The sequence below is a fragment of the Kryptolebias marmoratus genome, linkage group LG3 (genome assembly GCF_001649575.2).
Source record: "Kryptolebias marmoratus isolate JLee-2015 linkage group LG3, ASM164957v2, whole genome shotgun sequence".
NCBI lineage: Eukaryota > Metazoa > Chordata > Actinopteri > Cyprinodontiformes > Rivulidae > Kryptolebias > Kryptolebias marmoratus.
In genome coordinates, this window is record NC_051432.1 from 21,290,714 (window position 1) to 21,302,767 (window position 12,054).

The 12,054-nt window shown below is 41.3% G+C and overlaps 2 protein-coding genes across 2 annotated transcripts in view; one reads left to right on the forward strand and one right to left on the reverse strand.

Moving 5' to 3' along the window:
* The window catches only part of cplx2l (complexin 2, like), a 58,443-nt gene extending 53,485 nt beyond the window's left edge, over positions 1 to 4,958 (reverse strand). The window contains exon 1 of the mRNA XM_017425560.3: positions 4,929 to 4,958. The gene's annotated coding sequence lies outside the window, so the exon portion shown is untranslated. The remainder of the gene's footprint in view (positions 1 to 4,928) is intronic.
* A 2-nt stretch (positions 4,959 to 4,960) lies between these two features.
* LOC108241509 (sialic acid synthase-like) lies at positions 4,961 to 8,914 on the forward strand. Its single transcript, XM_017425692.3, has 6 exons — positions 4,961 to 5,092; positions 6,546 to 6,761; positions 6,866 to 6,965; positions 7,301 to 7,455; positions 7,620 to 7,886; positions 8,001 to 8,914. Exons 1-6 carry the CDS (start codon positions 4,961 to 4,963, stop codon positions 8,208 to 8,210), a joined length of 1,080 nt encoding a protein of 359 aa, XP_017281181.1. The 3' UTR covers positions 8,211 to 8,914.
* The last annotated feature ends 3,140 nt before the right edge of the window (positions 8,915 to 12,054 follow it).

Sequence of the window (12,054 nt, forward strand, 5' to 3'; positions counted from 1 at the left end):
GTATGAAGGCAGAGCCTTTTCTGCATGACGTTGCATGGTTATCTGGTCCGGCATTTCTCACACAGCCAGAAACAGATTGGCCTGTAAACCCAGAGAACATACGGGAACTTCCACATGAAGACCCTGAAGTTAAACTGTCTGCTTCTGTTGGTGTTTCCCTTGCACAAGATGACGATCATCCCTTGGCTCTTTTGATTCATCGTGCTTCATCTTGGACTCGTCTTGTCAGAGTGATGGGTTGGATTTTGAGATTTAAAACATTGCTCTTGCATCACAAAGGAAACAAGACGCATTTCCAGCCTGCATCTGAAACAACCCAGTCTGAAGGTGCTCATCACAGGGTTGAGCTCCGTACTGGCTTTCTTTCATTGGGAGAGATTGAGGACGCTGAGATGCAGATAATCAAGTTCTGTCAGAAGAAAAGATATTCTGAAGAAATCTCCTGTCTCCAAAAGGGAAAGAACGTCAAACGAAGCAGTCACATATACAAGTTAAATCCTGTTTTGATGGATGATGTGCTGCGTGTAGGAGGGCGTCTCAGCAGGGCTGTCATGTCTGAAGATTCTAAGCATCCTATCATTGTTGCTAAAGATCTTCATATTGCTGATCTTATTCTTCAATACATCCATAAAGGGGTGGGTCATGGTGGTAGGAATCACATACTCTCAAAGCTCCATCAGAAATATTGGATTCCTGGTGCTGGTGCACTGATTAGAAAGATCATGTCGAGGTGTGTGACCTGTAGACGACTTCATGGAGCTGCAGGCCAGCAACAAATGGCTGACCTGCCTGAAAGCAGAGTAACCCCTGAGAAACCCCCCTTTAGTTTTGTTGGAGTGGACTATTTTGGTCCATTTGAAGTGAAGCGTGGGAGAAGTCTTGTGAAGAAATATGGAGTTATCTTCACATGTTTGGCGATTAGAGCAGTACATATTGAGATCGCCTCATCTCTTGACACAGACTCTTTCATTAACGCCTTACGACGTTTCATAGCAAGGCGAGGCCAAGTACAAGAGCTGCGGTCCGATAATGGTACCAATTTTGTGGGCGCAGAGCGTGAGCTGATACGAGCTGTCGAAGATTGGAATCAGGAAAAGATCTCTGATGCGCTGTCACTGAAGGGAGTGAAGTGGATCTTCAATCCTCCAGCAGGGTCACACCATGGTGGAGCATGGGAGAGATTGATTCGTTCCATCAGAAAGGTCCTTAATTCCACCCTGCAGACACAGCGTTTGGACGAGGAAGGACTTCAAACTGCTCTCTGTGAAGTGGAGTCAATCCTCAACAGTAGACCAATTACATTGGAATCCACCGATCCAAATGATCTGGAAGCTTTAACACCGAACCATCTTCTCTTACTCAAATCTAATCCAAGCTTACCACCTGGTTTATTCCAGAAAGAGGATGTTTATGCACGAAAACGATGGAGACAGGTTCAATATATATCTGACCTGTTCTGGAAGAGATGGATTAAAGAATATCTGCCTCAACTTCAACAGCGCCAGAAGTGGATGAAGATGAGACGCAACTTTGTTCCTGGAGATGTGGTCCTCATAATGGATGACTCTGCACCTCGTGGTTCTTGGATCATTGGCAGAATCACAGAAACTGTGCCAGACAAAAATGGACTTGTACGTCAGGTCTGGATTAAGACCCCAACCAGCCACTTATGCAGACCCATCACGAAGATATGCCTTCTTCAGGAGACTTCCAACCAATGAAGACAACACATTTGACTTAACTTTTGACATGACTTTTTGATTTGACTTTACCATAACTAGATGTACATCGCAGACTGACTATATTTAGACTAAGTGCTGGTAACCTCTGGCCTATGACTGACTGACTATGTATGGACAAAAGAAGAAATTAAAAAATGACTATTTGACTATTTGAAAATAATTTTCAAGGACTATTTGACTGTGTTATGTTGTCTCATTGTGTGTTTTGATGTAGTGTATGTCTTAGGTTATGGTGTTGTATGAGTAATTATTACTATGTAATGATGTAATAATTAGGGGCCGGAATGTTGTGGATAGGCGTAGCTTTAGATCACGTGGTGTTGATAGTGATTATAGATCACCTGTTGCTCACCTGGTGTTTTTTCTTCTTAGTGAGTGGGTGATGGGGGAAGTCTACTTTTGCTGACCGCTTTAAGCTTGTACGTTTTTTGTCTTATGATCACTGTTTGAACCGGCGGATCCGTTTTAATGCTGCCTTTGGACACGGATTTTTGTTATCCACTGATGTTCTGCATAAAAATAAACATTTCAACTGCAGCGTGGATTTGAGTTTTGATCAGCTGGCGCGTCAACGAGGATTCCCCCTATTCAGCTGCTCAGCGACTTTGTTTGACAGTCGCTAATAGCAGGTGTTGCCTAAAAAGGTTCATTTAAAAGAAGCGGTTCCACAGCTATGTGCACTTTTGATGGCGAGCTTGTTCACATCTTCAGTAAACGTGAGGCTGCTTTGCGTAGACTGCATGACATTTGAATTTTCAAGATGCAGTGACTAAATGAAAGCTGTTGGGAAGGCAGTGAGTTGTTGTAGAGAGCCATCTAGTGGCGAAAGTTGGTAGGTGCATTATTTACTTTAGAAACTGATCAGCACTTTAGTCCGACACGGAGCCGGCCACTTTAATCAGCTGATGCAGTTTAAGTTGTGTGCGTAGCTGACAAGACGCCACACACACACACACACACATACATGAAGAAAATAAGATAATTAGACAGAATTAAAGAGCCTGGAAGAACCAAACATCCTGTCTGTGCTCCTTACCAGCACCCCTTGGAGGATATCAGCATCATAATCCAAAGTCAATGCTATCGAACAAAAGCTCTGCTCAATGCAGCATTTATACAAATGAAAAACAAAAGTCTTTTACAGACCTATAATTAAGTACACTTCTGCAAAGTTTATCTATTTAATATCTGCTGTGATCCTTTGATGGTGCGTCCAACAGGTGAACTTATATGTGATGAACAGGATGGGGGTCTATGGTTACACTGAGACGGGTGTCACGACCAGCTGGTTGAAGGTGCTGCTTATAAGGCTAAGTTTGCTTGCAGCTCCTCAGACTGAAGAAGTCTTTTGGATAAAAGATGGAACATTTCCAACTAAAATGAACCCATTCAGAGGACCTGACTGAACCTTGTTAGACAAGTCTGAATGGAAAAAAAAACTCTTATTACAACATAAAAACAGCAGACTTGTGTGTGTGTGTGTGTGTGTGTGTCAGAAGCCACAGCTTCTGCGGATTGAAAAGACCAAAGAAACCCTCTAGAAACTGCTTCCATCATTGTTAAGGTAAATCTAGACCCATCCTTTGTCATATCCTGTTAACCAGTGTTGATTACAGTTGCAATTCTGAGACATAAAAGTCACAGTGGCCCTGATCCTACTATCAAGATTTAGTTTATTTGTTTAATATCAGTATGAACTTTAGTGGGGCAGATGTTCATTTCCTGAATCATTAACATCAGGAATGTTACAGTCAGCGTTACATTTTCTGTGACCAAAAAAAAGTTGGGCTATGTGATGCTTAATATCTATTTTTATTATTTTTTTTGTGCACAAACTTGTCGCCTCTATCTCCCTCCCTCGGTGTGATAATTAAATCAGAGAAACGTCCTCCCCCCCTCCACAGCTACCTGAAACGGGAGTTTTTTTCTAGCTGGGTAAAATTGATCAGACAGGAACACGGCTTTCTGCGTTGGAGTTTTCATTTCATTTGAAGTAATATTTCTGCAAAAATAGCTACTTGAGATCATCATACGGTAAATCGCGGGGAGGCAAATGTGAAATAAATAACTTTTAGTTTAAGTTGATCCCAGCCCCCACCCGGGCTCGAACCTGCAGCCTCGAGATGAAACTGAACTACAGCAGAGACGGGTAAATAAGAACCACCTGGTCGAATGTAAATAGGTAGAAACACAATGAGGAAACTCTCTCACCGTGTCTCCCCTCTGGGTTTTTTTTTTCGTTTTTTTCCCCATTCTCTGCCTGCTCCAAGCTTCTCCTCTAATTTCAGTCTCCTGAATGGACTTTTAAAGAGAAAACTGTCCACAGCGGGTTTTGTTGCGTTATTAAATAAGAGCAGGTGAGCTGTGACGCATTTGCGGTGGTCCTAAAACCAGCAGGAACTTGTTCACAGGGCGTAGTCTTTTTTTTATATATCTATGTTTCCAGCCGGGATTGAATCTCGGAAAAAAACAAAGAAACAAAAAAAAAAGTTTTTAATTTAATTTTAAAAGACCCAAATACTTGAAAAACACACAGAAAAAAACATAATACACAGCAAGCTAAGTAATTAAGTAATAAGTAATTCACATCGTTTATTAGATGGAACTACTACTATGGAACTACTTTTTGAGGCGAAATATATTTTTTTAACTATTTCTTTTTTTTGTGTGTGTGTGTGTGTGTTTATGTCCTTATTGACCGGCCGTGTCTGGTGGTTTGTCATATCCTGTGCCCATCAGTTTATGTTGTAAAACTAGTTATTGTGTTGATCAAAGTCAGATTTCTGAGAAAAAAAAAAGAGTCAGAGTTCCTGGGGAAAGAAAAAGTGTCACCGCGTCCCCGACCCTCTTTGCACTGGAAGTTGTTCTTTCTTTTTTAAAAATAAAAATAAAATAAAGTATTTCTCTTCACGCCTTGCATTCCTTTTTAATTTCCAGCTTGGACAAAACCTTCACAAGGCAGAACATTCGTGCAAAGAACAGTTTTTTTTTTTTTTTTTTCCCCCTCTTTAATTTCGTGCTCAGACGTCACTATGCAAATGAGAAAGCATCGGCCTTCATGGTATAAAAGCTTAACACCCCCTCCGTTAAGGCCTCTTTCACCCACACCAGGCTGCTGTCCCCTTGGCCGGTAGTTTGCTTAATTAATAACAATAATAAAAAAAACTTATATATTTTTTTTCTTACCAATAGCAATTCTTTGATTTGCTGCCACCGAGATGCCTTTGACATTCGAGCTGTGTCCCGGACGGATGATCGGAGGGGACCATCCGTGTTTCATCATCGCTGAAATTGGGCAGAACCATCAGGGAGACATTGAGATTGCCAAGAAAATGATCAAAATGGCAAAGGTAAACGAAAGTATTGTTTATTTAGACTTTAAAAACAAAAAAAACGTTTTCGAGCAGGTTCACACTATTTATTCTAACAGCTAGTTTAACGGTAAACCAAAATTAAAACTTTTTTTTAATATAGAAGGGGAAAAAAAACAAGCAAACAAGAAACATCGAAAAACAAAACGTATGAAACGTATGAACTAACGTATGAATTATACATACATATTTATAGCCTACCTTATATTTACGAGTTTGCATGAAAAAAGGGATCTTTCTTTTTTAAAGAAAAATGAAAAAATAAATATATTGAAAAAAAATATTGCATTCAGAGACCTTTACTTAAACTATCCGTGTTTGTTCTGTGGCAATACTAACTGCTTTAGTTCTCAGAGGGCAGGAATGAATGATTTTGAGCAAGACATGAGGGGGAGGAGGAATAATTAGTTCATGAGTAAAACGGGGCAGAGCTGACAGGAATAAATGAGGTCAGGAGACATTTGGGATCAGTCCAAGTGTTTCACATACTCTTTGTGACAGTTTCAGCTTTTTTTACCCCCCTCTGTTTGTTTAAGCTATCGTTTGATCCTAAAGGACTTGTTACTCTTTATATTATTATTCCTACGGGGCATTTTTGACTTGAAAAGCAGTCTAAACCTACCTCTAAAATGTTAGCTGAACTCCAAAAGTGCGCTCAATTCGATCCAAAAATAAAGATCAAAGTGTAGCAGCCCGCACGTTAGATTCAGACTTTAGACATTGAAATGGATCCTACCTTTAATCGATATAAGGAAGAGGAGGAAGAGAAGATTTAAAAAAAAAAAAGCCTCAGCCGACAGCGGGGATCGAACCTGCGGTCTTCGCTTTTTGCTTTTTGTTTCCTCCCCGGTTTTGCAGTGAACTCTTTCAAGCACATCTGGAACCTCTGTAGAGCCTTTGTGTTAGGTTAAAAAAAAAAAAAAAAAAGTTTGCAGCCGCAGTTTGTAGTCCGTGTTTCACGGTGTCCCTGAGGCAGCTCGTTGTCTGCGCCGCTAAATAAATAAATAATAATAACAAAAACAAAACTGAGTTTCCATAACGACCTTCCTTATCTGCGATCAACTAAACTGACTGGATGCGCGTTTGGATGATGACCTGGAGTTTGTAACGGAAGAAATCCCGTTATACCTGCAGAGCTATTTCCTTCCTTTTCTCTCGCTTTCTTTTCCCCTCTTTTATGGCAGCCAGGCGTTATGCTGGGTTCCTTTTACTTCTTTTTTTTCCCAGTCATTCGGACTTAAAACTTACTGTCAGTGCCGCGGACAGGTAAAGCTGCGGCCCCGAGCCCGGGTTGCGTCAGGAAAAGGCGTTCGGTGTGAAACAACATGACCTATTCTTCAAAGCTCCTGCAAGAAGTGAGCAGCCGAGAAAACAAGAAAAAATATATTGTTTTTTTTTTTGTTTTGTTTTTTTTTTAATCTTCCCTTCACAGGATTGTGGTGCCGACTGCGCCAAATTCCAGAAAAGCGAGCTGGAGAACAGGTTCAATCAGCGAGCCTTGGAGCGTCCGTACGACTCCAAAAACTCCTGGGGGAAAACTTACGGCGAGCACAAGCGCCACCTGGAGTTCAGCCACGAGCAGTACAGGGAGCTGCAGAAATATGCCACGGAGGTGGGGATCTTCTTCACGGCCTCAGGGATGGACGAGGTAAGGGGTATTTTGTTTTTTGTTTTTTAATATTTTTAATTCTGAAGATGTTTGTGATGCTTTGAGTACCTGACAGGTTTCACTGCAGCTTTTCTGTCTTTTAGATGGCGGTGGATTTTCTCCACAAAATCAATGTGCCTTTCTTCAAAGTGGCATCTGCAGACACAAACAACTTCCCCTATTTGGCAGCAACAGCCAAAAAAGGTGAGCTACCATAGCCGAACCTTTGCTCGTGGTGGACTTTTTTTTAGCTGCATTTTATCTTGAATATAGACTGGCTTTCATAGAATACAAAACTTTTTCTCTCCCCATCCACAGCCACCACTAATGCACCATACTGCACACAGAAATACAGCCTTTGATGCCAACTAAAAGAAGAAAAAACTATAACAAATGTCTCTTATTAAAACCTAACTTAACAAAAATAATTGGGGTTTATGTGGTCACCCTTTTTTCATGTCTTTTTTTTTTTTAATTTAGCATCTATTGTGTAAAGTTACACAAATATTTATCGGGTTTCCTCTTACTGTCTGTGTCAGGTCGTCCCATGGTGGTGTCAAGTGGCATGCAGTCAATGGAGACAATGCGTCGAGCCTATAAGACAGTGAAAGAGCACAATGAGAACTTTGTCATCCTTCAGTGCACCAGCACCTACCCTCTGAGCCCTGATGAGGTTAACCTCAGAGTCATCACGGTAAATAAAACCTTATAAAAAACAAGATAAACTCTGGTTAGGTGGAAGACCAAGCCTGAACTTGCACACCTTCACACTGCTGCAGACGAATTGCGTTTGATTCCAAAAGTGCTTCACTTAAGAATCACCTTTGTTCTCTCCTACTGTTGACTTGTTGAATGCAGGAGTACCAGAAGGAGTTTCCTGACATTCCCATCGGGTATTCTGGTCACGAAACTGGAATCAGCATTTCGGTGGCAGCTGTGGCTTTGGGGGCAAAGGTCGTTGAGCGTCATGTAACTTTGGACAAAACATGGAAAGGCAGTGACCACGCGGCCTCACTGGAGCCCTCTGAGCTGACTGAACTGGTCTGCTCCATTCGGCTGGTGGAGAGGGCGATGGGAAGCAACATCAAGAAGATGCTGCCCTCTGAGCAGTCGTTGTTTGTCAAGGTTAGTTAAACTCTCTTTTCTTGAAGAATTATACAAAGCAGCAGAAATTGTTTCATCGTTCAGACAGACTGGGAACATTTCAGCTGACTTATCCTTCTTTCTTTTTGCCTCCAGTTGGGCAAGTCGGTGGTGGCCAGGGAGAACATCCCTAAAGGAACAGTCCTGACTCTGGACATGCTGAGGGTGAAGGCGGCCGAGCCCATCGGCATTCCCGCTGAGGACATCTTCCATCTGGTCGGGAAGACTGTGACGAAGGACTTGAAGGAGGACGAGAGCATCATGCCTGACGTGGTGGACAGCTACGGCAAGAAGGCCAAGTGCTGAGAACAAGAGGGATTTAAAATAGCTGAAATAGCACTTACTTTTGAAGGTTATTTAGTAGAGTTCTAAAATGGCAATTAGCATGAATTCCATTTATGAGACTTAATCATGAGTTATGGGAGTATTTTTTATTTGATTCAGGTGGGATTTTAGACAAATGAATTATATATGAATCTGAGTTCTAATAAATATCTATTTTTGTTGTTGTTCTTCTTCTGAGATAAAGAATGTCATATTTTTAAAAAAGTGGCCTTAACACAATTTTTTTTTTTTTTTTTTGGGGGGGGGAACCTGGCTCTGGTCAATCTAGAAGCTCGATGGTAGTTTCAGCTCTGTGGTCAGGATTGTTACAGTGCTTTCACAAGTTGCAAATCTGTTAGATGATATTGTTAAATAACATTGCATTAAGTCATTAACCTGCTTTGGAGAGACTAAACAAACATGAAATTAACCCTCCCATTGTTAATGTCATTCAGAATGCTAAAATTGGAACCTGTTTGCCCAGATGTTACTGTACTAAAAAGAAAAAAAACACACACAGTAATAAAATATTGTTAAATACTGATTTTCCTTCGATTAAATGAAGTCACTCTGTGTCCATCGGGTATATTCATTGTTGGAAATGGATTGTTGTATTGTGGGCATTTTTTTTAAACAATCTTTGTCAGACAATCATGGATTAAATATTTTTACTTATGAAACTGAAAGGAATTCAAGTTTTTTTTATTTCATGTTTCCACAATATCATGAACTAGTTCAAGGAGTCTGGGGACATCTCAGAGCATAAAGGTCAACATTAACATTTTCCTTTTCTGGAAAACCTCATAATCCTTCAGTTCGAGTTTCATGTAAATAGTCTGCAGTTGTCCATTTCATATTACTTGCCAACCATGTGTGCATTCACCAGAAATAAAGAGAAAAAAACTTATTTGTAGCAAACCTGGTGAAAGTGTAGTTTAATGCACTTGATCTTCAAGAGGTCAGGTGGCATTGGACTAGAAACCATAACACTGCCACGACCAGAACATTTGCATCCTGTTTTTCCTAGGTGGTTAAATGATCACCTGATCGGCACTAGCAACAGTCCTTTGTTTCTCCATCCATCCAGGAGCAGTTCCAGGCAGCGTATTTAACTATCTTCTATCACTCATTATATATTCAAAAACAAAGGTTATAAAGATAACCTCTGGTCTTGTTTATATTGTTGTGTGTTTCAGCCTGCTATAACAATAGAAACCATATACTGAGGAGTACCCCAGAAAAAAACCCACTTTGTCTAGACAATCTCAATCAGTCACGCTTCATTTACAGTACACAACCCTTTGTCAACAGGCATACACTCAAAAAAAAGAAAAAGAAAGCCAATCCTCTTTCAACTCTAGAGTTATATGTGTTAGGGCGTAATACAAATGACCTTGTCTTTACCAGGTTCTAAATCTAATCTAATTAAAATGCACAATAGATTCCACCTTGTCATTATTTATTAAACAAAAATTAAGCCAAAATAGAAAAGCTGTACGTGACAAACTAAATCCACCCCATGGTTTAGTAGCTGGTAGAACCAGCTTTAGCTGCATTTACCTTACGTTGATATTTTCTGCATGACTTTATCAACCTCACACATGGTTCTGGGGAAATTTTTTGGTCCACTCTTCTTTACAACATTGCTTTGGTTCATTGAGGTTTGCAGACACTAGTTTCTGCACAGCTCTCAACGTTTTTATCAAGTGGAGGTCTGAACTTTGACTGGACTATTACAACATGGCCGTTCTGTTACAGGTCTGCTGCTGTGTTTGGGATCACTGTTCTGTTGAATGACCCAGTTTGGCCCATGCCCTCATCTGACTCTAGAATACTTTGTTATACAGAGGAGTTCATAAATGTTTTTGGTTTCTGGCTCAAATTGACCCAGGGATGTCATTGCTGTTCCTGAGAAATGAACAAAACAGGAGGGTTAAAGATGGCGTCACATTTGACTCTATTTTGGTCTGCAGAGGAGTTTATGGTTGACCCAATGGGACTCTAGGTCCCGTAGCTGCAAAACAAGCTCAAACACCCCTCCATCAGGTTTGACAGGTGGTATGAGGTGTTTGTGCTGACATGCTGTGCTTGGTTTTTGCCAAACATGGTGCTGTCTGTGCATTATGGTCGAGGCAGCTGCCCTGAGCTGTGGCTGCAGGGTTGTTGGTACCTTGGCATTCCTGAAACTGGTGGTGGACACACCGGGTGAGGGAAGACATAAAAGCTGAAGAAGGTGTCCTATCGGGCCTTGTTAGCTGGTAGGACTCAAGAGGCAGCTGAGGGGTACCAGTGGGCCAAGCAGGCTGCAGCCATGGCTGTTGCTGATGGAAAGGCTAGGGTGTGGGAGGAGTTTGGTGAGGCCTTGGACAGAGACTCTTGATCGGTTCTGAGAAGTTTCTGGCAAACTATCAGGCAGCTGAGACAGGGGAAGCAGCTCTTTACGAACACTGTGTCTGGTGGAGATGGCGTGCTGTTGACCTCAACTAGTTGACCACAGCTGAGTGTGAAGCAGCTGGGATGAGGATCAGCACCTGAGTGTTGATCCTTTAAGGCCATGGTGACAGAGTGGTGAAAAGGGAGCTGCTCTGCAAGGCAAAACTCTCTGTTTACTGGTTGGTCTGCGTTCCTGCCCTCACCTATGGTCATGAACTTTGGGTCGTGACCAAAAGAATGAGATCATGGATACAGGTAGTCAAAATAAATTTTCTCAGCAGGGTAGTTGGGCTCTCCCTTAGACTTAGGGTGAGTAGTTTGGTTATCCAGAAGGGACTCTGGGTAGAACCGCTGCTCCTCCACATCGAGAAGAGCCAGCTGAGGTGGTTCGGGCATCTGGTAAGGATGCCTCCTGGATGCCTCCCTAGGGAGGTGTTCCGGGCATGTCCAACTGGGACAGACCCCGGGTAGACCCAGGACAAGCTGGAGAGACTGCATCTCAGTTGGCCTGGGAACGCCTTGGAATCCTCCCAGAAGAGCTGGAAGTGGTGGCTGTGGAGAGAGATGTCTGGACTTCCCTGCTCAAGCCGCTGCCCCCACAACCCGACTGTGGAATAAGTGACAGATAATGGATGGATAAAAAAATTGAGTCACACAGTGTAACCTGAGCCAGCATTAGTCATAAGCTTTATCAACAGAAAAGGTTTAAATTCTGACCTTGAGTGTCTGTATTTCAAACTGAGGTTTGTCGTGTTAATACTGGGCTAGGAGATAATTACACAGAGATTAGGACAGAAATAATGAAGATATGTCAGCGGGACTGAACAGACCGTTGGTAAAGGAGGGGCAGGACATGACAGAACAATGTGGGCTGCCAATCAAAGACAAACAGAGTCAGCAGATTCTGTTTCACATGGAGAAAGCTATCTAATGATAACATTAACAAAAGTGTTGTGTTTATATTTTTGTTCCGTGTATTAGAGAAAATTAAATCAAATGCATGGAAAATAATATACATCCTGTATTCCAAAAAACAGACATAGAGTCATTTCAGAATAATTTTCAACAAAAATCACAAGGAATTTTAACATCCTAATGAAAATGTTTCAGCAACTCATATTTAAATATTACTAAGTACCACTTCAGAGGTAAAAAATAAATAAATAATAAGCAGACCCTCCTTTGGTCCTGATGCAGCTCTAAAAAGGTGAGTGATTGGTTTACAAGAGTCTTAGAAATAAAGTTATTTTATAAATCAGAAAGGCTGAAACTTCTTTCTTGATTTTATTAAACAGACAAGAAGCAGTGTTAAAGTTCTGAGAAACCACTGACAAATTAACTAATAAGAAGGTCATGAAAAGAAAAATTTAACTTTTTGCTTTTTTTAAAAAAT

Excerpts from the sequence above, each read along its gene's own strand:
- LOC108241509 (XM_017425692.3), top strand. The coding sequence starts at position 4,961 with ATGCCTTTGACATTCGAGCTGTGTCCCGGACGGATGATCGGAGGGGAC. Across the intron at positions 5,093-6,545 it reads AAATGATCAAAATGGCAAAG|GATTGTGGTGCCGACTGCGC; the intron begins GTAAACGAAAGT and ends TTCCCTTCACAG. Across the intron at positions 6,762-6,865 it reads CGGCCTCAGGGATGGACGAG|ATGGCGGTGGATTTTCTCCA; the intron begins GTAAGGGGTATT and ends TCTGTCTTTTAG.